This window comes from Polistes dominula, unplaced genomic scaffold (genome assembly GCF_049000335.1).
Source record: "Polistes dominula isolate Pdom_NZ unplaced genomic scaffold, Pdom_raw_medaka contig_26, whole genome shotgun sequence".
In the NCBI taxonomy this organism is placed as follows: domain Eukaryota; kingdom Metazoa; phylum Arthropoda; class Insecta; order Hymenoptera; family Vespidae; genus Polistes; species Polistes dominula.
In genome coordinates this window covers 651,386-678,698 of record NW_028300939.1, presented here as the reverse complement: position 1 = coordinate 678,698, position 27,313 = coordinate 651,386, and the positions used below count along the sequence as shown (strand labels likewise).

At 35.1% G+C, this 27,313-nt stretch overlaps 1 protein-coding gene across 2 annotated transcripts in view; it reads left to right on the top strand.

Annotated features, from left to right (window-relative positions):
* Positions 1-27,313, top strand: part of foxo (forkhead box, sub-group O) — an 89,214-nt gene that overhangs the window by 45,666 nt on the left and 16,235 nt on the right. For both annotated transcript variants that reach the window (XM_015332230.2, XM_089171446.1), the window contains exons 3-8: positions 12,590-12,714; positions 12,803-12,994; positions 13,193-13,326; positions 13,405-13,646; positions 13,756-14,136; positions 14,282-14,600. In XM_015332230.2, coding sequence (XP_015187716.1) covers positions 12,590-12,714; positions 12,803-12,994; positions 13,193-13,326; positions 13,405-13,646; positions 13,756-14,136; positions 14,282-14,503 — 1,296 coding nt within the window. In that variant the 3' untranslated portion in view covers positions 14,504-14,600. The remainder of the gene's footprint in view (positions 1-12,589; positions 12,715-12,802; positions 12,995-13,192; positions 13,327-13,404; positions 13,647-13,755; positions 14,137-14,281; positions 14,601-27,313) is intronic.

Here is a 27,313-nt window from a genome sequence, read left to right as displayed (position 1 = left end):
GTTATGTCAAAATGCTGCTAGATTCTAAAAGTCACATGTGTTTATCCATGTGTGTGGTTACAAATATGTGATAATATAAAGACGTGTATGTAAAACTAATACTAAAACACACGTATATACATGAATAGAAGCTACCCGTGTCGACGCCACTGCTCTGGCCTCTCTCTCTCTCTTTCTCTCTTTCTCTCTCCAGTCTCTTCTTACTCGTTCTCCACCTACCCCCAACCAACCAACGTTGCCGTCGCCGCCGCGACGCCCGGCGCCGCCAGACTTTGGGTTTCAGATTAATGGATCATTTTTCTTCCCTCGACTCGACTCGACTCGACTCGACTCGACTCGACTCGACGCTCACCTACCCCCTCTTGCAACCACCACCCTCCCCCCTCTTGCAACAACCACCTTCCTGCACCTTCCAAACTTCCATCTCCTTGCGCACTGATTTTCAATGCTCTCCTCTCCTGGCATATCCAAAGATATGCATCGTCCTTTTGCTTGCATGGAACACTGAAACATAGCCCACCAAGGTTTGGTTGGGGGGAGGGAGGGAGGGGGTTTGGTTGGGGGTTTGTGATAGAAAAGTTCTTTCTACTCTTCTCTTCGACTTTTCGCACGGTTTTAAGGATCCGAGATATGGCCCTGGTTTCTTCTTTTTCTTATTCTTTTCTGTTCTTTTGATTTTTATTCTTTGAGACTGCTCAAGTCAAAGATGATGAAATCGTTAGATATATATGTCTCAAATCTTATATTATCTCTTTTTATCTTTTAAACTAACTTACTTTTTTATCTGATTATTTTTTCAACATAAGTTCGTGACACACGTTTCAATTATTTCAATCTAATTTATTATTATTATTATTATTTTTTTTTTTTAATAGATAAGCTTTTTGATTAGTTTCCATTTTTAATTTTCACTCGTTTCAATTTTTTTTTTATTACGTTTCTGTGTTCCTATTAAAAAAAAGAAAAAAGATTCTTTGTGGAATTCTCTTTTGAATCAAATCCAGGTGATTATTTTAACAAGCCCAGTGTTTTTGGGAATAATATATACACGTATGTATTTATATATGTTTGTACTTTACACGTGTGTGCATTATTATTAATATGGGTATATTAGTAAACATTACAAAAGTTATGCAAGCTTTACAACTACGATGATATATTAAATATTCAACTTTTTCATTATTCTTTTTAATTTTATTATTATTAATATTGTTTTTTTTATTTTTTGTCCATTATAAGTTTGACAAAAGCGAGAATACCAGTCGTGACACATATTCATATATGTACTACATACATTCCTCTGTATATCTCATTAAATATAAATATACATGCTGTTATATTAAAAAAGGTGGGTTTTCTTTTTTTAAAAAGCTCATGGGGGGTACCAGTATATTAATTAAAATAATCTCGAGCATGTTGAAATTCTATAATAATTGCAATAACGTATTATTGTCCAATTGAACCTATAAAATTTCATCTACTTCAAATATGGTTAATTAAATGGAAAATAAAGTAAATTAACTGTAAAAGAAGAAGAAAAAAACGAGGAGTGGGTTCTTATTTCTTGAGTATTACCACCCCCCTACCGGTTGCATTTCATTCCTCAGGGAAATTTCGTTCGTTAAATTCTATGCCGAAGTCAATTGGTCGTCGGCTCGTAATCGACAAACAAAATCAAACAAAATGTTAGCAAAAAAAAAAAAACAAACGAAGATGAAGTATCGCATTTTCGGATACTCGAAAATCCAAGAGTGGCTTACAAATCGTCAATTTTGCATGCAAAAATTCAATGCTAATTCGATGGGGTGAGATGCATCTGGCCGAAGCCAAGGAAGATATCATTTTGAGATGAAATTTGAACAATTGTCTTGATCTCTTGTGTGTATCTGTGTGTGTGTGTGTGTGTAAAAGTCTTCTTTTATATCTGTATATATCTATCCTAATTTTCTCTCTGAATTTCTGAATTTTTTTTTCATCATACAACTCACCCCTCACCCACCCACCCATCCATCACTTTATCTCTCGATCTTTTCATTAATATGATTTCGTGCAACGTTTAATTTTCTACTTGAGTTGATATTTCATACGTTTGAAATATCATCTCGTTTTTGGTATTTAGGTGAGAGTGTACCTACTGAAGTAGTTAGTACTCACACACATACACACACACTCTCGCATTTTCTTTCATTTCAAATTATACAGTAATATTCCATTTAATACGTCAATAAATATTGCACCGTTACCAGAGCTGAACTGAGTTGAGCTGAGCTGATAAGCTATCTTTAATTACACAGCTCTCTTATTTCTCATGTCTCGATTAATCGAGGAAAACGTAAGCACTCGAGTGTGTTCTCTTTTGCGTGCTACTTGTCAACGTTTTAGTTGAAACACAACTATGCTCGAATTCACGTGACAAATCTATTACAGTGTACAAAATCAAATATTTTCATTTAAACATATATTCCTATTGATGCATTTTAACACTTTAATGGTTGCACGTGTAACGCAAAATTGAAATTAAAAAATTAATTAATATAAATTTATATATATATATATAAAGTTATAAATAAAATAACGGCCAATGTGTGTGTTTCGGTTATCACACACATATGTTGCATGAGCAACCATTAAAGTGTTAATTTAGAAATCATTGAAAAACAAGTAGAAATCTAAACATTTGAATTTCATTTCACAATTTATTCTTGCCAAGTTTCTATATACTATTATACTTAATACTGTAATACATAGTTTTTGAGCTTTTCTATGGTTGGTACAAAGTACAATTGATCCGAGTCAGCATCGATAAGTTAAACGACACTGGTCCACAGTAAACGTGTGTATCTCCATTTTCGATGGACAAGAAAGTTAAGCAACGAATTATTCCATTCGAGCAAGGTTCTTTTTCCTGGTTGCCTTGGCCAAACCCAACTCTTACTCGTTTTAGTTGAAAAAGGAAAGAAAAAAGGGCCTCGGCCTCGATAACTCCCGGCACAAATCGTCCGAACGAAAACCTCAGCGTATCCGTCTTTGGGACACCAAAAATAGCTTCTTTACCATACATTGAAATTTCCTCTCTCTCTCTCTCTCTCTCTCTCTCTCTCTTTCTCTCTCTTTGTGGAAGATTTGCACAAATCACATGTAGAAAGGAACACAACGTGCATTCTTGCCTAGGTAGTCTTACAATTATCATGCTAATATATGGAAATCAAAAACTTTACTTATTCCTTTTTTAACCTTTTTACTCTTTCTTCCATTTTTCCATCCACTGAGAGTTTCGAAATATATTTAAATAATATATATAATTAAATTTAAATATACTATATATTAATAATATATATATTCAATTTTAAATAATATTATTGTTATTATCTATTTGTTTGATGAAATATAAAAAATCAAGTCAAGGATAAATTTGTTCTCGTGGCCGGCCAGAGCCGCCTTTGTAGAAAAATTCTTATTTTATAAATTTTTTTTTTTCCATAGCTGTTTATGATTCTCAACCCTCTTATAATTAATGATCGTAAATCTTGGCACGAAATTACGTTAAGGTGAGGTACACAAATCTTAATCGGTTGGAAAGGTGTTTTCCTTCTCGTTAATTTTTGCGGGAGGATAAGGAACAAAAAAAAAACAAAGAAAAGAAAAGGTAAAGTAGTCCTCCTATATCGTTAATAACATTCCCCTTACTCTTTTCATCATTTTTTTCTTGTCTATCCTTGTCTTTCATCCCTTATTCTTGGATCATATCCATCGGATAATGACGATGATAAAGCTGTACAACAACGTGTTCTTCTTTCTTATATCTTTTAAAAGTAACAACAAAAAAACCTTTAACATCAACATTATTTATAAACGTTTTCGAGGCTGACTGCTCTTCTCATCCTTTCTTTCCTATTTTTATTAATTATTAATATTATTAACAAAACAATTTACATTCAATTCAATTAATATTGAATATAACTATCATACATTTGTTCAACATTAATAAATTTTTTTGTAAATGTTGACTCCTTAGTATTTGACAGAGTGCAACTTTTGATATTTCAATCCAACCATAAATCAAATTAATACTATGACGTCCGATGGTTTCACGTTGGTACCATGCAAAAATTATCGAATTAAATATATATTGAATAATATTTAGGCCCACGTGTTTGTCGGCGTGTTTCGTGTAATTTCGAAAAATAATCAATGCTCAATGATTGTTCTTTTTTTTTCTTTTTTTCTTTGGATATTACACATTGAAAAATTTATGTACTTATACTTTTACATGTTACATCGTAAATGATTTTAAAAAGCAAAGTATAGAATTAATGTTAGATTAAATAAACGTTGAAAATATTCTTTATCTTTTGTTCTACTATTAAATTTCTATATGTTAGTCCAATAAAGTGTTTCGAAAACCATTGGAAAAACAGGAGTATAACTTCCGTCAGTGATACCGATCGTCCAAGTAAAAGAGAGAGAGAAAGAGAGAGAGAGAGAGAAAAGCACTAGGAATTACAAATCTTTTCTACCCATCTTTTCTTTCTTTTTCATTCCTTTTTCTTTGTGAAAGATCTTCTAAGACGATTCGAAAAAAGGAAGGGAAAGAAAGAATTGTGTGTTCGAGGGAGTATAAAGAAACGGTATATTTTAATCTCGCGGAAGTTGAACAATTTTCTATGTGGAATCCTATGATAGGAAAAGTAAGTTATACCCAGGGTTGTAACAGATTTCTTCATCGAAACGTTGCTTTTTAAGTTTTCTTATCGTAAAGAAGAAGAAAAATTCTCTAAAGTTGTTTATCATGACATAATTGATGTTATAAATTAGAAAACATTTAGATACTTTGAAATAAAAAGAATTTTAACAGAGGTGTGTGTGTGTGTGTGTTAGTATTACAAAGAAGAAGAAGAAGAAGAAGAAAGAGAGAACGGTTTAGGAAAATTCGAAGACGTTGGCCCAAGGCGGCGTCGCGACGCCGCGTGGGCGTCGAGAGCATCCATCATGGGGTTCGCGTGAATTACCACACTCCTACTACCAACCGAGCTAAAGCATTTCAACAAGGGGTGGCAAGGGAAAAGCTTCCAGGGGAGGAGAAGGAAGGGGGCCTTTTGGTGGTCGTCATTCTCCGAAAGAAAGGGTGAAGGGTGAAGGGTGAAGAGTGTAGGTGTCCGAGCTGTTCGCCTTTCCACTTTTCCAGTTGTCTCGAAAACGACTAGCAACCAACCAACCAACCAACCAACCAATCCACCCACCCACCACCCACTTCCTTTCGTTTCTTCCTACCTACTTTTCCTTGGTAACGCTCGAAATATCAGAACGATGATTTCTGACCCGTTCGAGTTACGTCTTTTCTACCGTTATCGTTGTGGAAAACTTTCAAACCACCACCAAAACTCCAACATTTATGATTCGATCTTTTTCACAATGGTCTATCATAGATTTAAGAAACAAATTTTCTTTCCTATCTTTCTATAACGTGACGTATATATTCTACTAACCATTGAGAAAACTAATAGAAATTTTACTTTAAAATCATGATCCTTCTTTCATGTACGTATATCCCAGACGAAGATAAATAGATTATCAATTTTTCTAATCTCTTTCAAAAAAGAAAACTATTCACTTTATTCTCTAGTTTTGCGAAATAAAATCTGATAATTTAACTTTAAACATTTAACACTTAAAAAAAAAAATGATATATCATTCCGATCACATTTCTTTCTCATTCTCTCACGAATTAAAAATAATATCCTTTAATAAAATAAAAAATAATATCCTTTAAGATTAGAGAATTGAGGAAAAGCATATAGTATACCGTGTGACGAATAATATAGATATTCCATTGTATGATGATAGGAGAAGATCTTGGAAAAGTGTAAAATAAAATAAAATAAAATAAAATAAAATAAAATAAAAACTAGGGAGAGAAGAATCTTTGTGGAAAGGTTTGGAGATGCGATAAATTCGGCTTATATTTTTCCAAGGATGGAAAAGCATATCGGGGCATCCCATGTCTTCATAACCGGCACAAATTGCGCAAAAATACTCTTTCTCTCTCTCTCTCTCTCTTTCTCTCTATGTGTGCGACGTATAAATTGCGGACAAATCGGCGTAACTACGAGCTAGAAAGATAGAGACAGAGATAGAAGTCTCGACGGTGCCGAGACTCCCGGATCTAATTTGAGCGAAAGCCTTTTCCACTCCTCCACCTCCACCTCCTCCTCCTTCTTCGTCTTCGTCTTCTTCATATCCTACTCATCCTCTTTTTCCGTAGATCGTATACAAAAGTGACGCGAGTATCTTCGAATATATAGCCCTTTAAAGTAAATTTCCTGTAAATTTTCTATAAATCTCATCTCATCGATTCTCCCAATTGGACACCCTATATAAGAGAAAACTTTCCAAGTTTCTAACTTTTTTTCAAAGATTAAAAAAAAAAAAAGAAGCGTTTGTGAAAATGTTTAATTAAATTCCTTACATTAAATTTGAGTTTATTTTATATTTAATTATTTTGTAAATATTAATAATAAAATTAACCCTTTCTTGGACGTATTCAATTGTGGATATGGTGAAAAGGGAGTAACCCTTTTGACTGTTATCAATGTGAATGCAAAATAATGTAAAATATAATGCCAATCTACTTATTGATAATAACTAACTAAAATAAACAACGAGATAAAAATTGAATAATGTTAGGAAAAAAAAGAAAGATAAGAAAATTGTTCAAAAATGAAAAAAAAAAAAAACGAACACACGTGCGTGCCGATACACTCGTCTTCGCATTTTTGTCTAAAATAAAAAGACACCGAAAAAAAAAAAAAGGAAAAGAATATAAAAAGATAATTGAATCGGAAGAATGAACACTAACGTAACTTTTGGATAACTTTGTTAACTCAACGACAATGATCGATTAAAACGATAGGTCGATTGATCCCCATCGATCGAACGGATAACGAACAGGTGTATATATGGTATATATATATATATATATTACTCAATTATTTATTATTTGTAGGCGTGTTACGACTATGAGGGTTTACATATGTACAAACACATATATGTTTTCAAATCGATTTACGAGTATCCGATATATGAAACTGAATGATCGTAATCTGATAAATCTAATCTCGTTAAGAGTGAAACTTTCCGCCGATAAAAACTAACATTAGAAACATATAATAAGAACAGTAATAGTACACACGGGAGTTTTAGAAAATTAGGCAACGTTTATATATAATAATAGTTATGTACAAAAAAAAACCGATCGCATTGAGTCGGTTGAATGAGCAATAAGACCTTGACACCATTGATAACAAATTTTGTCTTTTCCTTGTATATTTGCATTATTTAACACGTATAATATATGTACTTCTTCGTTACATGGACAAAAAAAAAAAGAAAAACCATATGTCATCGTAAATTCGATGAATTTGATGAATTTCATTAGATTATGATAAAACCAATTGCATAATTGTGAAGAACAAAAATGTTATCTTACGCGTATGTATATTAAAAATGGGGGTGGCGTTCAACGTGTTAAAATAAACCAAAAAAAGAAAAAAATGTTAAAGAAATTGATCAGCAGAGTTGTTAACGTAAATACCTATGCGAATCGGAAATTGGGATTAACGAATTGGCTCTCGTTCACTGTTTCTCCCTTAACTCATTCTTTTTTTCTTTCTCTTTCTCTTTCTCTTTCTTTTTCCTAAACTTCCCGTCGTCTGTCCTTCTTCCGTCTCGTCCCCGTCTCGCTTCCGGTTTAGCACGACGTTTGGCTGGCAGTCCGGATTTCTGATTTGAGTGCTCCCAATCGAGTGGAATTCGTTTTATAGTAGTCTCCGATCTTCTCTCTTCAACCCCCTTCCCTCGAACCTTCAACGAATTAACCCGAGTCACCCACCTTTCCACTATCTTCTAAATAAACTCTCGATATATTTTTTTTTCTTGTTGTTGTTCATTTTCATTTCTATATTACTTTTGTTTCATTACTTTCATTCATTTTTTTTTTTGTTAAATGGTAAATACTTTTATCACGTTGATTATATGGTTGCATATTTATGCATGGGAGTATATATACCAAAGGGATGATTAAAAAAAAAAACAAGGGTGGAGACAGAAGAACGACGTTTCAAATGACCAAGAAAAAATACTAATCTTTCTTTTTTTATTTTGTTTTTTTACATATGAAATCATCATCGTGTGTGTATTCGGATAAAACACCTCGTGTGTATGTTTTAAATATTATATAATATAATAACATTTTTTGTTGTTCAAATTATTATAAAATTTGGATATTGGTCGCAAATATTCGCTGATACCGTCCACCGATAATATTATTTAAATGAGAAATTATTCTATCATATCTGTAGCGACTATTTTGCTCGTTGAAATGTGAAATTCGAATGAAACTGAGTAGGTTGGTAGGTGGTTGTTTTAAGCACGTGGGTGGGGGATGATATGCGTATAGAATTTTGTATCAGCGTGTATTCGATCCTACTTAGGTAAATGCTTTTTACGAAATTGACCTCGTCTTTCTCCGTTCGTTGTCATCGTTGTCAATGAAATTGAATTAATGTGTACCGAGATGTTCCTACGGATTAACTGGGATGGTCTTGTTTGATTGTTTCGTCGCGATACTCCTAGTTCCATTGGTTTACAGAAAAAAGAAGAGAAAAATACCCCTCCAAAGACTTATTACATTCTTTTTTATGCTTTAACACGTTCCGTGCCAGGTGTACCACCGGTGGTACACATTAAACTTGTTCTTCAGGCCACGTGTAACCACCGATGGTACACTTAACATTTGTCATATTTATTTAATGCACTTAAAATATACGTTTATAATAAATTTAATTTTATAAAAGAATATTTCATTTTAAAATATACAAAATGCAGTATAGAACAAAGCACATAAGTTTGTTTAATTGTTATATTTACAATAATTAATAATTACATGTAATAGTTGATTTTGTTCAAGCAAAATTAAATGGCCTGAATGACAAATCAGGTAAAAAGGGCTTGGCATGAAACGTGTTAAAGAACAACCTCTCATTTCTATCATATAACCCTTTATATTATATTTACAAGAATAGATATTTGTGGAAACGTGATAAAAGAAATGACTGTTTTCGTTTTATTTTTGTTGTTTTTTTGTTGTTGTATTGTTTTCTATGAACAAACCAAAATCATTCCACACGTGTTTCGAGGCAAACCGCAAAATCCGTATGATTTTAAATGCTAGTATCTTCCTTCGTAACAGAAAGAAACTCAACAACTCGTTTTCCTAGTTATGACAAAACTAAAGCCACATCCGTTAAAAATGAAAATAGACCCATCACTTTCCGTCTTCCTTCATTTTACTTTTATTTACATTCTTATTTGTTTACCTCGCGACATACAGGAAAGGTATATTTCATTTTTCCAAACTCAACAAATTGATCAAATGCTGGATTTATAAAATTTCATTTAATTTTTTTTATTCAACTAGGAGAATTCAATGGTGTTAGAAAAAGTCAAGGGATGAGTTTATTATAATCGTCTAAAAGAAAAGAAGAAAAAAAAGGTCAAGAAAAAGAAATGAGTTTCGTTGAAAGATCAATCGAATTCACAATATCACAATTCAAATCGATTTATCTCTAGGTTCGATAGGTATCTACTTATACGAGATAGTATATGTGTGTGTGTATAATGCGTATTAAAAATTGAGGCTCTCGTGCACGAGTCATCTAACGACCATCGTCCATTATTCAAAGCCATGAGCTTCTCCGTTAGCCAATGCTCTTTCGAACATCGCCAATTCTCTATGACGAGTCTACTAGTTTCTTTTTTCTTTTTTTTTTTTATTTCCTCTTAGTAGAAGGAGGGAATAAAAAGAGGGAATTACCATTTTCCTCGCGTTCTTAAACGCGATATCGATCTAATAATGTTAACTAACAATAAGTGAAAGTCAACCATGAAAGGAAAGAATTGATTAACTATTTATATGATTTTATTTTTTTTTTTTTATGTATTTATATTAAGTATTATATTTATGATTTTAATAAAATATAAATATAATTAAATTAAATATAATACTTTAGTTAGCAGTTTTACGAAATTAAATGAAAATTAAATGAAATCAACATTTTCTAACAAAGCCACATCAACGCGTGGCCACTGCCAATTTGTTTGCCAATTTGTTTGCCAATTTGTTTGCCAATTTGTTGCGAAATTACATGGATGAAGAAAATTAAAAAAAAAAAGAAAAATAATAAAATTGGAATATTTAGGTAAAGGATACGCGTTTAAAAGCTTCCTTTCTTTCTCTCTTTCTCTCTCTCTCTCTCTTCCTTTCACGCTTTATACTTGAACCAAACGATTTCGACGAGACATCAGCCTTGGTCAGCATCCTTCGGGGCAAGTACCGCTGTGTCTGAAGAGTCTAGACAAGAAAGAGAGAGAGAGAGAGAGTAGGGGAAGGAGTTCACAAAAGTCCGGACGTGGACCGAGCTTATTCGCACTTTTGTACGTACGTTGAACGTTCAACGATCTCTCGTTCCCTTATCGTCTTCTTCTTCTTCTGAACAATGGGAAGGGACAAGTATGCACCATAAATTGCGCGTTATACAGTTTGGAAACCCCGTGATAACTTGGTCCCTCTATCTATTTCTCTCTCTCCCTCTCTCCCTCGTTATCCACCCTTCGCATTCGACGGACCGTTTCCGCCAATTTTATAGGGATTTTGACGAAAGTACCCAGAGTTTATCGGCTACCACCACCACCACCACCACAACTATAACCACCACGACAATTTGTCAACGAGTTTATATATAAAAGAAATTTGACTAATTTTTGTTTCTTCAAAGATAATATTAATTATCCGTGTGTAGTTTTGATTGGATCCAACAACAAAAAATCTACAATTGAGAATATTAACACTAGGAAAATTTTTTTAATGACTTTCAAAGAAAATTCACTTGATTTGTCTCATTGTCCTAAAATTCTCTTAGAATTGAATGTAGTCGTTACCTTAAAACAGTATGTGAAAGAGAGAGAAAGATCTAGAGGGTGGGAGGGAGGTAAAAATCAGAATGGTGGCGCCAAAACCGTCTAGATTTTCTTCCTAACGTAGCGCCGATAAATGCAGGGGAAACGATGGGGTTGTAAAGTCCCGATCTCATAGTGACTCTCGCAACTGGATGACTGGAATGGCTCACTATCGTCATACTCTCTTCCATGTATATATATATATATACATTCGGAAAGTAGGAAAAGAAGTTAACTGTGATAAGAATAGAAAAAGAAAGAACTATACATATGTATAATAGAAAGGAAAAAAATGTCGGGTATGTTAAAGAAATCGAAAGAACTGAGATCGTAAAATCGTATTACTCCTGCTGATCGATAAACATTTGCGATAAATTCTTCAACTTCTTCATATTTCTTCCTGTTTTTTTTTTTTCTTTCTTTTTTTACTATTAAATCAGTGTGGTGATAACAGTGACGGTGACGGTGACGGTGACGGTGACGGTGATTCGGTCAAGTTCGCGAAACTGGTAGTGCTTAAATAAATGTTGATATCTAAATTAACGATCAGCAATTTATTTCTATCGATTGTCAAAAATATAATCTACCTTTTCATTGATATTACGTATCTACACACACGCATGCACACGTACACACGTTGTGTAGGTATGTATGTTAGAAACTAAGCATTTGGAGAGAATGGAAACGTCGTCGGTGAATTATAGAGAAAGAAAAATCGGATGAATGGATGGATGGATGGATGGATGGATGGTATGAGACACAGGCGTTTACGATGCCGAAAATGGATGTTAGAAAAGTGATTCTTAGTTATCGTTGTCGTGATTCCCTGTGAAATTTCCCTCTCTCTCCCTCTCTCTCTTTCTCTCTCTTTCTCGTACTCTTTACAGTCGCGAATTGTAGTACGTTTACTCAGGGATGTATCTATCCGTAGGAACGAGAAACGAAAGGAAATTGTTATAGTTTCTCCAGTGATACTTTCATATTAGGGCAGAAAGCTTTCGGAAATTTTTCGAGAATGGAGTACCCCCGTAGTCGTAGCCCGATTCAATTTGCCTAATGAAGAAAGCGAGGGACGAACTAGGCGAGCCGATAAAATGTTACCTCACTCTCTCTCTCTCTCTCTCTCTCTCTTACACTCTCTTTTCTACTACTACTATTTCTGTCTTCGAATCGATTCCGTTTCGTGCCTTTGACAAAGTAATTGCGTTTCTATATTCGATATATACGCATGTGCCCTTTTTCTATTTGACTATTTTTTTGATACGACTAACAGAGATAGAAAGAACAAAATTTCTAATAAAATTTATTATTGGGTTGTTCGGAAAGTAATGTCGTTTTTCTTTTGTGAAAATGAAGAACCTTGCTTCCAGGTTCAACCTAGGCCTTTTAAGTGGACTGTTTTTTTTAATTTGATAAATTTAACCTGTTATCAATCTCACGTGTTGTTATTTGTCAGTTTGCATCAACTAATGTCAAAATTGTGTCAAGAAAATACGAAATTACTTTCCAAATAATCCAATAGATCATTAAATCATTGTATTAGTTAAATGAATATTTTTTATATTGCTTTGTTTAGAATTCCATAAGACACAACTTGTCGTTGCATTGCAAATTCATGCGAGTGCAGAACGAGGGTACTGGAAAAAGTTCATGGTGGATGATCAATCATGATGCTAAACCAGGAAAATCACCTCGACGTAGGTGAGTTGTTATCATCGTTTTATCATAAATAAGTATTCGATATAAGTTAACAAGATTTTCATATATATATAAATTAAAAAATACAAAGAGCAACGTCGATGGAAACGAGCAAATTTGAGAAAAGACGTGGTCGAGTCAAGAAGAAGGTCGAAGCATTGAGAAATGGAGTTTTGCAAGCTGATGCTACACCAAGTCCAAGTAGCAGCGTCAGCGAGAGTTTGGACCTTTTCTCTGACAGTTCACTTCATCCAAGTGGATATCAACTTTCACCGGACTTACGGTAAGACACATTGGCGAAATAAAACGATAGATCGATAAATCGATACCTTGCCTCTCTTTATAACACCCTTTTTTCCTATTATAATCATTTTCTTCTTATTATTATTAGATTCTTCTAAGTTCTGTTATCCCTAATTTTACACACCTACAAAAAAGTTGTGAAATTATTTCTAAGACAGTTTCCTTTTTTCCCAAAAAGACCTCGAACATCGAGCAACGCGTCCTCTTCGGGTCGATTGAGTCCCATTCCGGCAGGAAGCCAGATTGGACGCGTCCTTGAGGAACCAGACTGGACGCCAACCTATGCATCTTCCTACAGTCCGGAACAGTTAGGTTTGTAAAGTATTTGTAAAGTATTCCTCACGCGCATCGGTACACAAACACACACATCTTACTTTTGTTCTTATACAGATACTATTTTGGCTGGTAGCCTCGCGGAAACTATGAAACTAGAATCCTTTCAAATGTATCAAACATCACCACCAAATCATCAGCAACAAGCTGGTCCACCGCCTTCTTATTTCGAGACACAGTATCAAAGGACCACCAGTGCACTTCGTAATGCTGCATCTTTTGGATTACCACCTACACCTCAGTCAAGAAACCAACAGAGTTGTCCGATACATCGTTTACAAGCTTGCGCTTGTCAAGTGGTAAATATATTTTCTTAGATTTCTTAATATTTATTTTCAATCGATAATGATCTTGCATTTAAGTCAGCTAAATATTGTTTTGTTATTTCCGTTTTTTCTCAACGTTTAGAACCTAAGTCCAGTTTCCGGAATGTCACCGTCGTATCAGCAAAGTGAACCAAGCCCAACGACACTCAGTACCAGTCAACAGCAAACTCTTCAATATATGATTCAAAATCAACAACGGCAGCAACAACAACAACGACAACAGCAGCAACAACAGCAACAACAACAACAGCAACAGCAACAACAGCAGCAGCAGCAACAACAACAGCAACAACAACAAACACAAAATGGTTCGAGTCCGCCGAACACCCCCACCCCATGTGAATCGACACCAAGTACGATGATGGGACAATTAATGGGTGCCCTTAATAATTCGACACTTCTCGACGATCTCAACATTAACATCGAAACGTTGCACGGTGGATTCGATTGCAACGTCGAAGAGGTTTGTTCATTTATTACACCTATGTTTTACACCTATGTTTTACACATACTTTATACTTTTTCTTAGTGTAACTTTGAAAGTTTGATTGGTTTAATAAGTAGATGATGAGATACATTAGAACATTTTGTATTTTGTTAAATGGTAGGTTATTAATCACGAATTGTCGATGGACGAAACGTTGGATTTCAATTTCCAACAAGGTGTAATGGGTACTGCTGCGATTCAAGTGAGCGACAGCAATATCGGACAAAATGGTCTCGTTACTCAAAACAATGGCGTAGTCACGACAACCGGAAATGCACCCGCGGGAGTTTACATGAGCACCAATGCAGCGACTCCCGCGGCACCACCTTCTTGGGTTCACTAGCAGTGGACCCCTCTGCCCTCGACACCACCTTTGTCCTTACCAATTCCATCGTCCGATGGATGGGATAATTATTGCGGGATGTCAGAGGGACAACTCGGTGAGTTACTTTTATTATTCTATTTTTTCTAATGCAAATATTTTTATCAATTACATCTAACTGGGATGATCGTACAATATTTTTTTTCATAACTTTTTTGCATTTATTGAAAGTGTCTTCTTAGGGGTTTTCCATTTACGTAAAAAATACATAATACGAGAAAAAGATTGTAAATTGGTCGCAACGAAATATCCAATCGAACGATATTATATTTTTCGACAAGCATCGGACAAACGACAATCGATATATTCGAAAGGTATGATGGAGATACCCTTTAATGCCGGTCGCGTCCATGCAGAATAATATTTGCACTCTCTTTCGAGCCATAACAATGGTCTCGCGAACGGTGTTTAATAAACCGTGTCAGAGTTATACCACCGTTTTGTATACCAGTTCGTACGTGCCGTCACATTTATATATCATACTGCCACCTGTTTTGTTCGATATCATTGTTGACTTGTGCACTACGCATTTCTCCTCGCTGAGCATGAGCTGCTCAATGCGCGGGATCGAGATCTATCCAATTATTTTCATCATTCTCTCTCTTTCTCTCTCATACGTTTTATCCTTCGAAATCGAAAGATATCGCACGTTCTTTCTATTGCATATCAACGTAAATATACCTACGTATATCTTTGTATTATCTATCTATCTATATGTCATATTGTGGTATCATAATTTACTAAATAGTTTACAATTATATTAATTCAACATTTGATGATAATTAATATCAATGACAAGCATGTGTTTAGAAACGAGAATTGGGTTTTTTTAAACTGAACAAAATTACAATCTTTTTCTTCTTTTTTTTCTAGAGAGAAAAAGATTGAGAAAGACATAGAAGAAATAATTTATATTTTAAATAGAGGATTAAAAATATATAGATATAGATAGATGATGAATACGTTAAATGAAAATTTATGAAAACGAGAAACGCGAAGGGAAGAAATGCAATGAAAATAGTCATACGTAACAACGTTTGATATCGTTACTACCTTTTTACAGAATTCGTTTCTACTGCAAGGATAGCAGTAGCAGACCTTAAACGCGACGTTTATTACATATTCGCGGAGAGAAAGAGAGAGAGAGAGAGAGAGAGAGAGAGAAAGAGAAAGAAAGAGAAAGAGAATATACCTTTTTGTCATTTGGTATCGCGCGTTGATTACGATAACAGGAATGTTACGCGGCCTTTGCCTTTTTCGAAAAAGTTCCACTGCAATTATTCTGCAAGACTTGCGAAAGGAAAAGAGAAGGAAAGATAGAGAATCCCTTTTTTTTTTACGCAATCGCTTGTAGGGAATAAAAGAAAGGTAAAGGAGAGAGTACGAATGAACGAAACAAAACGACAGTCCCTCTTCGCAAAAATGAGTTTCGTCGTAGTATGAAAACGCATGTAACGAAACCTCCGGCTAAAATAATTCGCGCTTCGTTCCTTTTAATCTTTGCCGAATATATATATACATACACACACCTACATAGAACCCACGATTCGCGTGTAATTACGGTTTTATCCTCGACATCTCGACTCGGTGGTGGTGATGGTGGTGGTGGTACGATCTACCTCGCGGCTTCCCAACGCAAATGGAAATGAAAATGGAGTAAAGAGTGTATAGTACGCGAGAAGATAAAGGATTATCAACATTTGCATTACCTGTGTAGCTAAATCTCTCGACAATGTGCTATCGTTCAAATCGTCACCGCGGTTCAGAGCAAACGAAAACAAAGCTTTTCTCCTCTCCTGTGCCTTTCCCCAATTTTTCTCCCCCTTTTTTATTGCATAATGTTATATTGATATATATATATCAAGATGGTTATATCACGCGGCTAAAAGAGCTACGAGTTAAACGAAAAAAAAAACCCGTTGATTTATTTGATATCTTTTTTACAAAAATCGCGAATGAGCAACGTTCTTCGAATGCTTTTTATTCGAACACGCTCCGTTTGACAAAATGAAATCCTACGATCGTTAAAGTCCAGTTAAGATTTTACTTATAACAAGACACGCTTATTTACGTATATAAATACTTAGATAGTAACCAATTGGAAAGGTAGAAAAATCGCTTCGTCGATTCGAGTTAAATGAGTGTGTTTATAAACACCATAACAAACTTTTCTACGTGAGTCGGACTCTGTTATTTACACAGAGAACGATATCGGGCCCGGGATATAGATATTAGCTTTTAGGAAAATATTATATTTTTTTACTGGTAGACGTAGTTAAAAAAAAAAAAATAATAAAAAAGAAACAAAATATTGGCCCTGTGCGTTATGGGTTCGGCGGGTATATTAATGCCCCCGGCATATTTCAACAATTTATTCCGCGTAGGTACATACGCGACAAGATATTTTTTTTTTGTTTTGTTTTGCTACCGTTTTACCCTACCCTCACTACTACCATCACCACCAGCACCACCCTGCACCCTCCCAACTCTTCACAATTTCTCTCTCTTTCTTTCGTAATTTTGTATGCAGATTACACCAACTCCGAGTGTGTATGTTACAAGTAGCGCGTGCGCGTTTATACAAAATCTCGAGAAAAAATTAATATCGATAATAAAGTGTGTGCGTGTGTTTGATTATATATCTAGTATTAATGGAAAAATATTTTGAAAAATATTTAAAATCATAAATTGATTGACCCTTGACAAAAATACGGATAATAATCAATTGACGATAGCTGCGATAAGAATAATTGGAGTGATGATCTTTGGATGATGACTAAAAAAAAAAAAGGAAAAATGTATTTATCGTAGTAGAAGAGGATGATAAGAAAGGTGCGCGAACGAACGAAAATTCAAGTGGCATAGAGAGAGAGGAAAAGGGAAGCACTTAAACGAAACTGCAGGAGTCTGAAAGTCAGCAGCTATTCGGCAGACGTCACTGGCGCCAGTGGACTACCTTAAACCTCCTCCTTTTTCCGCCCACCACGCCGACAATCTCATTCCCCAAAAGCGTCGCAAGAATTATAAAGTTGGTTGAAGGAGTGAGCAATGGAGAAAGAAAAAGAATGAAAAAGAACAGAGGGGAAAAAAGAATGAAATAAAGGAAAAAAGGACAAGGATAGAAGAAGAAGAAGAAGAAGAAGACGACTTCTTGCCTCAACCGGGCTCGGAACTCCTGTCAGCCGAGTCACCTCCGAACTACCCACCCTTACTCTCTCTCTCTCTCACCCTCTCCCTTTCTACCCTTTTTTATTCTCACTCCGAGAAGTTTGCCCCCTAGGAAAAGAGCCAATCTCTTCTACATTTTCGTTACGGTTTCGAATTTTGACCACTACCTTCTTGTGTGTATCGACAATCCTATTATTCTTCTTCATATGGGTTACATGTACAGGATGTTTCAGAATAATTATTTCTTACTTTTCAAATGGATTCTTTTTTTTCATCATTTTTACAATACCTTTCATATAGATTATGTTGACCATTAGAATGATAGATAGATAATATTATAAATAAAATTGATTTACTTACGTGTTGTACCAATCGAATCGTATTTATCGTTAACCTTGAGCTTATAATTTCCCTTCTTTTCATATATCGGCTAACTGCACGCGTCGTTGCAGAACTTAATCACCGTTATTATTTTTCACGATATTTCTCGCTACTGTTATAATGTGATAACGATGATCGTTGGTCATGGCCAATTAACTTTCTATGGTACGGAAAGTATATAAGTGTAATATAGGTACGTTTGATCGTGTTCATCCAAGCGTATGCTTTTACGACACAGACGGAGACAATCGTTTCGGATCGCGATTCCAAAAACTTTTCTCTGGCTAATGAGCTTCCATTTATAACCCCCTAAGTTTAGCTTTTCTCTGATTTGACCATTAAACACGATTTATTTCTAATCCCTTTTTTAATTCTAAACAACGAAATAAACAATAACATTTTCGTACGTGAAATACGTAACATGTATTAAATAGAACACAACAATTTACATATGAAGGAAGGACGAAGAGAAGGGAAAGGGATTTTCTAACGGAATGATAATCGTTTGTTTGATCCATTTAAACGAACTCGTACGATTAATTCGTACTTTCTCTCTCTCTCTCTCTCTTTCTTTTTGTCACGTTTTGTCGCAAGATAGTAAGCTGTTTCTCTTCCGTAGCTGTTTCTCGTACCTGTGGGAGTGGTACTCGAACCAGACGACCTCGACGATTCCTTCGTAATACTAACAAGGAATGCCGCCGGACATGCATTCCAAAGTATAGAAATGTCGCGATGTCCAATGGTCGATGAACAAAAAAAAACAAATAGAAAAAGAAAACAAGGATGGAGATAGTTGACGTAGCGTGCATATTAGGTAGGCCAATAAATGAAGAGAGAAAGAGATAACATTATTTCTTTCAGTATTTCTTTACTGAAGATCGCTATTTTCGATAGTAATTCATTCATTACTATATACTATATTCATTCAACGTGCATGTTTAATATTACAAGAAAATTTAATTAACTTTTAACGTCAATTAGTATACGAAGGTCTAACCAAAATAAGAAGAAAACTTTTCCATTTTTTTATTTATCAATGAAAAACATTAATCTTTTATAAAATTTATTTCTTTAACTTTGCCATCGATTTGTTAAATGTTTTTTTCTTTTTTTAATTTCTATTATTATTATTTTATAATTATTTCATTTATTAAACTTAACCACTTGATATACAAATAAAATGCACGTCGTTTTATTTTGAAATTTACATTGCTTTATAAAATTCAATAAGATTAATAATTAATTAAGTAATACTATCAAATAATAATTGAACAATTTTGTAACGTGTGATAAGGCAGAAACACTCGAAAACAGTTATTGACGTTTTGAAGACGTCATTGTATGTCAAGTGGTTAATTTGTGCACAAATATTAAACTTAAAATGAACGAATCAAAAGATAGAAAAAAGGAGGTGGGGACACGTAAGAAAAATGATTTCTATTCGATAAAAAAAAATAAGTGATAAGAATAATCGACAAAAAGTGAAATCTTTTGATCTCTCTCTTTCTCTCTCTCATTGTGAATCGATGCTTACGCACTTATGCGTTAACGAATAAAATGAACAAAAAAAATAAAATAAAAAACATACACACATAGATGAGAAGGGAAAAATAAGAAGAAAAAGTGGAAGATGAAGAAAAGAAGAGGAGGAGGGAGAGGAGGTGGAAGAATACTTATGAAGTTTGCCTTGGCTTACGAATAGAGGAGTCGTAGCAAACGAATGGTTGGTAGGCCATGAAGGGGGTTGAGGAGGGAGGACAACGTTAGGAAAATTACGCAAGCACACATAAGTGCGTAGGCCAAGGTGCCACGTATGATAGTTTCTACCAAAAGTTTTACAGCTCTACAAAATGATGACAATTTTTACGTTATAAAAAACATAAACCACAATATGTCTATAACTAATAGAATATTTATTATGTTATTTATTATAAATAACATATTATTTTTTTATTCCTTTTTTTATCTACGGAAATTGGACTTACATATCACTTTCAAAATAAACGATTCATATGTGTAAGTTAAGAATTTCTCTTGGGTGTTTCTCATTTTCTAATACGTATGTACCTGTGTGTAAAGAAGAAGAACTATGCATGATGTTCCTATATAATCAGACCTTGATTAAATCATTTTGAAAAGAACAATTTAAATGGACAGCGTAGATTCTTCCTTTTTTTCTTTTTTTTATGCAAAATTATTATAATTATTTAACGAACAAAGGAAAAGAATGTTTCTTTTAACATATAGGAAAGTGTTTGATAATGTAAGGCAGCAAGTAATAATAATATCGTCACGATAGATAGATAGATAGATCGATGATTTATAATGGAAAAAAAAAATAAATGAGAGAGAGAGAGAGAAGAAAAATAGAGGACTTTCATAACCGTAATAAACCTATGGAAAAATGATTATATCGATAATACTATTTATATAGATACTTATGGGAGATGTAAAAAGAAAAAAGAAAAAAGAAAAAAAAGTATACAATGTTTATTCCTATAACAAATGTAATAATTTATAGCATAAAGGTGGACACGATAACGAACGAGTGAACACGTGAGTTTCGTTTATTATATAAAAAAAAAAAAAAAAGAAAAGAAAGAACAAACAAAGTCAGTATACGACCAATCATAACGCGTATTTAAAGAGGCGTGCGAGACCGTCGTTGTCGTCGTCGTCGTCGTCGTCGTCGTCGTTTCCCGGACCCCGATTAGAATTTCTAATCTTCTTTTTTAACATTTACGTAGATCGCGTATAACGCGTCACAAATGCGTAGTATTTCTCGTATTAGTATTAGTACGATCACTCTGTTCATACATAATAAATGTTCAACACTATATTTGCAATTTATCGATACAATACAATGTTATTCAATAAAACCAATTTTTTTCTTCTTCTTCTTCTTCTTTTTCCATTAATAACATAGCAATAAATCATAAGATATATAAATACTATATATAAAAATTTCACGCGTGAGTGTACGTATGTGCTATGGAAATAATACATACATTGCCACAATTTATTACGATTTATTACGATTTATTACACAGGTGTACCGTATATTTCTTACTTTTATTTTATATTCTTTAACTCGTTATAATCATTTTCAAGCTCTCTTATTTTTAAGATCGCTGGGGTTGAGGGTGTGTAGGGGGGAAAGGAAGAGGAGGAGGAGGAGGAGGAGGAGGAGGAGGAGGAGGAGGCTCAGAGACTCGTTTAAAATTCTAATAATATTTCTTGTTCTTGGTGAATAATGGCCCGTAGTCGATAAGAAGGCAATAGAGCGAGAGTAGTATAGAACGTATCGGCATAGAGTATCGTATCGTATCGTATGGTATCGTATGGTATCGTAACGGGAGAGAGAATCCGTTTATAGCTTATGTTAACAGCGAGCTTGCAGTAGCGCGAACACGACATCATCAAGTCGGGCGTGCGTTACACGCGTGCGTGCGCGCGAGCTAGGCTCTCTGTTCACGCGTGCGCTCTTCAACGCGTTTTTCACGCTTATCGGCCTCCTCCTCCTCCTCCTCTTCCTCCTCCTTCTTCTCCTCATCTTTCTTCGTTGCTTCTAAAATAAGCCCTGCAAATATAGGACGACGACTACGACTACGACTACGACTACGACGATGACGACGACGTGGTGTCTATGAGCGCGCGTGTGTGTGGTGAGCGCGTTTCTATCCGCCATGGAATTCCACGCTCCGCTTATTATGCCGCCTCACTATGACGCGTTCTCGGTTTATCGAGCTTCGACCTTTCCTCTCTTCTCTCTCTTTCTCTCTCTACCTATCTGTTCTTTCTATTTTTTTTTCTTTTTTTATACTTTTTCATATTTGCATATTCGAGTGTATTCGTTTATTACCATTAACACGTACAAACCACAGGTGTGTACGATCGGTCTCGTGTTCTTCTAGTATCGTATTCGTTATTTCGAGTAAAAAAAAGAAAAGAAATTGCAGAATTTACAGGTGTATGTGTGTGTGTAGTAGTAGTAGTAGAAATACGTCGTATAGTCTGTCCGCGGACAACTGAAGAGAGAAATTAGGTGAGGAAATTATTTAAATCATTCGTTTCCGATAAGCGACAGGTCGCAACTTGAGACCTTAAAATAAAAGAATGAAAGAAACAAATAGAAAAAGAACTATGTCGTGGTTTCTCTGCTACCCAAGAAAAGAGAGAAAGAGAGAGAGAGAGAGAGAGAAAAAGGGGGGCTACTTAATAAAGAGTCGCCCCGACAGCGTGACAGTAAAGTAACTTCATTTTCGCCGGAATTTCAAATTAGATTCATAAAAATTATTCTAATAGATTCTCTCTCTTGCACGTTACTCCTCTCCTAGTACCTCACCTACCACTCTTTTTTCTCTTATTTCGTACCCTCCTACAGTTACCTCATCCTCCTCCTCTTCCTCTCAACGTTCAGAGCAAACGAGGCAAATTCGATTTGACACGCGGCTACCGTCGTCGACCGTTTCTGCATTCTTCTCCGGTCCTCTTATCTCTCTCCCTCTCTCTCTTTCTCATCCCATTTCTTTATCCCCCTTTCTATCTCTCCCTTTCTTCCTTCCTTCCTTCCTTCCTTCCTTCTTAAACCATGACCACACTTTCCTCTTTCTTCTTCGCCTCTCTTCATCTTCTTGTCTCTTACTTGTCGTCCTTAAAACGCGCTACTGCGAAAGCGACAGCAACCAAAGAGAAAAGTAGAGAGAAAGAGAGAGAGAGAGAGGTGCGAGTTATGCAAATGTGACAATAACCGAACGTCAATCAGGAAGAAAGTTAACTCGGAGGGATATGCCTGACTTTTCTCTTCCTTTCTTACCCTCTTACCTCTTTCCTACCTTTCCCCTGCCACCCCATTTCCTGCTTGTTCCCATAGAAATTAACGGTTAGACCGAGGGAAGAGAAAACGTCTTTGCGGACAGGGTCACGATGGATCCTTCGAATGCAATTTAAACTTTCCTAGACGCGATTTCCTTTAGAAGAATTAACGACGACTAAGACAACTACGATTATTCGTTTTTCCTTACCTCCCTCCCTCCCTCCCTCTTCCTAGCTTTTGCAATTCACACGTTCTTCCCTACAGTTCTTACCATTTAACCCTTAACTCTTGCTTTTTGAACACCATTAATGATTTGTTCAATTTGTTCAATTATACGTATTTAACTTAATTCATTATTTTATACAGTGTTTGTTTATGTGATCAGCTGATCGAGATGAGTTAATACTACGACTTGTTCTCGAGTATTCGCAAACAAATTTGAGTTATTTTTGACATTGGTTTATAAACGAGAAAAGGAAAGAATTTTGTAATTCAATATAAGAAATAGAGTTAAAAAAAGAAAGAAAGAGGGAAGGAAAAAAATGGACGGACTCTCGTGGACAATCGGAAATAAGAAGAAGGGTAAAAGTCGGATAACGCGCAGCGGGTGTTCAAAAAGAGGTTGAATCTCTCTGTATCTTTTCTCTGTTAGAAAAGTAGCCTGTTGGAATCGTTGGCACGCGTTCGGTTAACACCGACCACAAGTACTAAAGGGGTATACCCTTTTTCGAGGAAAGAAAGAAGAAAAAGAACATACTACATACAAAAGGAAGAATAGGAGAAAAGGATAATACCTTTACGCCACTAGAGAGAACTTGAGTATATCCCTATATATATACTGCGTTTACTATTACAGAAAGCAAGAAAGAAAAGAGAGAGGGAGGGAGATGAAAAATAAAAAGAAAAACCTAAGGCTTATTGCCAAGAAAGAAAAGAAAAAAAAGAAAGTAAGAAAGAAAGGAAGATAGTTGAGATACAAGTGGTTAGATTTAACGGTGTCTTAACAGTATTCTTTCTCGCACACATGTAACAAAAGAATATAAATCGAAATCCAAAGGAGTAAAACTAACACGTCTTCGTCACGCGCGAGATACATCAAGAAGAACATCTTCTTGTAAGGTAAAAGCTCGCAGGCAAGCGAATAAGCGAGTAAGCAAGCTTGCAAGTAGTGTAACCCACCAGAGAAAGCTTTTGATAGGAGAAAAGAGCACTTGTTGCTCTTCTGGCAAAGTCCTCCGAGTATTTACACGCTAAATAAGTATATACATATATATAGATATAGATATTTATTATATATGTATATATATATAGAAAGGGAATAGAAAATGGTACACATAGTAGTTTCAATGGTATCTTTGCTTTTTGGCACCCTTAACATTTTCAAACGCGTGCGAATTCTAATACCATTCTTATATTATAAAAAAAGCTATAAAAAACATCAATCGAGGAAACCATTGAAAAGCGAGAATCGATTGATTGTAAATATTTTGTTGTAAAAAACAAATTACTTATGAAAAAAGATGATATTAGTAACCCCCTAGTAGGCAATGAAAACTTTTTGTGCACGTATATTGGAATTATTCTGCGAAGGTTTGAAAAGGTAGGAAAAGGGGTTGGAGGTGAGCGTGGGGGGTGATAACGAACGGGAGAGTATATAAAGTGGCAGTATATGATGAGGTAGCCACGGAATGAAGCACCGAATGAGAAGCACCGAATGAATGGGAACGCAACAAGCTACACGCTGAATGTGCCAAATTGAGGAGAGTCATTTGTTTGATGCCCTGCCGTGTGTGTGCGCGCTCACCCCCTACCCTCAATGTTAAAACGCGTGACAGCTTTCTATCTGTCCCTATCTATCTATCTTTCTATCTATCTATCTATCTATCTATCTATCTATCTATCTATCTATCTATCTATCTATCTATCTATCTATCTATCTATCTATCTATCTATCTATCGGTCTATTTTTAGTTGTTTCCTTTTCCAATGGTGAGAGAGACAGACAGACACAACGCAACACACGCAATAACGCGACATCAACACCAACCATCGTCATCATCGCGTGCCATCGTTCGACCACCACCACACACCCGCGTAATTTCATCATGGACAATACAATCGTGGTATTACTAATTGGGTTCTGCATTCGGTGATTGGCATACATCGATGACGATACACTTGTCAACCTTTTTCTACTATATTCGATGCTTTCTAGTATATTTTTTCTTTTTCCTCCTACCCCTTTGTAACTTCTTTTTTTCCCCTTGCAAAACCGTGAAACACATACGATCCCATCGTTTTTCCATTTAACTTCGTGTCACTCGTTTCATTTTGATTCGATAGTTTCTATATATGTTACGTTTGTATTTTGTTATGTGCTAGTTACTTACGTAATAGATATTTTAATCGTTAGAAGAAAAAAAGAAGATTAATAATGACAAATCAGATTAAACTAACAATCTTGTAAGAGAAAAGTAGTTAGGAATGTGTTTTATAGGCCTGTTAGATCGAATTCAAAAGTAATGGAACGTAGATAATCGATATTGATTGTTCGTATCATCGAAAGTAAACTCGATCGTGTTATCGAAGGGGGCACGTATTCACGACTGATAGACAGATGGAGAGAGAGAGAGAAGAGAGAGAGACTCGTTAATCCAGAAAGCAAAAAGACGATAAAGATCGTAATATGTATTTACTTGCTACCGTTATCACGTCTTATCTTTCGTTCGCGTTTCGTCATCGTTCGCAATCATTTTGCTTCGAACACGAGTAGTATACACATATCTACGGTTACATTTATCGTGTATGAGAATCATTATGTTTGCCTAACAGACTTGTAAATAGACGTAATCTAATATAATTCATTAAATGTACAAATTTTTTTATTATTACTGAGGAACCAAGAAAAGATCTCGTTGATTTTGATTTATTTATTAATTACAAATATTAACGAATGTACGATGAGTACAAGATTAGTCCCGAAGTTAGACATTTAATCGTCAATTGTTAATCATAATGCAAATTAGTTATATTTCAATACCGTAACATTCTAATTAAAGGGATTTATTTTGTAATATTAAACGATTTGTGCCAGTTATTTTATGATTACGAGATTGATTAATAACCATTTGGTCCATATCGAGAATCGCATTAAATATTCGACCAGTTAACGATAACATCAAATAATTCATGGACTGTTAATTATCAATAAAGAATACTTCTATTTATTCGTTTGATATATTTATATATTTGAAATAGAATGTAGAATCAGGTTCAACAGTATGTCTCAAAGGATTTAGAGAGAAGGAATTCTCGTTCGCGTAGACTTCCTTAGCAGGTAAATCGGAATAATGCGGATGCACATGGTGTTGAACGATCATCGTCGTTAGTACGATCGTTCAAGGAAGAGAAGGAAGGAAGGAAGGAAGGAAGGAAGGACAACGTGTAGTAAGAATCTAACAGAAAGTGGTATGAGAGAGAGGGAGATAGAGATATGATGAGGATTATCGGCGCCTCAGGATCACCGAAGCAGAGTGTGATCCGTCGCGAAGGGTTTGCTCGATCGCATGTTCAGTGGCCTTGAAATAATTACGTCGACTCGTTGCCTTCCCGAGCAATTCGCAGCAGGGCTCACGTGCCTTGTTAATCGCAAACACGTTACGACAATCTATCTATCTATCTCTCTCTGTGTTTTAAGCTCGATGAACGTGTCGTAGTCGATGGGTTGGTACACGAATTTCCATCACCTCCTAGACCTACACTCTCTCCTCTATCTTGTGTGATCTCCTACTCCAATGTTAGGAACTTTCCTACATTCGAATCGTCCAACTAGAAACACGATGTTCCTTCGATCCTCTCATTTGAATTGTCTCTATCTATCTATCTATCTATCCATCTATCTATCCATCTATCTATCTATCTATCTATCTATCTATCTATCTATCTATCTGTCTATCTAGTTATTTATTTATCTCTTTTACAAAGTAAACAAAAAAATTGCAATCTTTATTAACCCATTGACTGCCAGGCATATTTAGAATTATAACCAACTGTTTTCTTTATTTTAATAAATGTTATGATTTTAATGAAATGAGATAGGTAAAAGAGTAAGTGAATTTATTATTTGCGTAAGATTTGTCGTGTAAATGCATCATGGATAATAATGCAGCAGCAGCAGCAGTAGCAGGTATTTTGCAGTGGTGTTTCAAGGTTGTAACAGATTGCCGGGGATGCCGAAGGGGTTTGTTGTTTTTTTTTTCTCAACGAATCCTCGGGAGAGATCAAGAAGAGAAGAAGAATGAAATGGGATAGGTCATGGTGGTAGAAAGAAAAAAATAAAGGAAATAGTAGTAAGAGAAAGAGAGAGAGAGAAAAGACAAGATAGTGGTAGTATCAAGGAGTGTTCC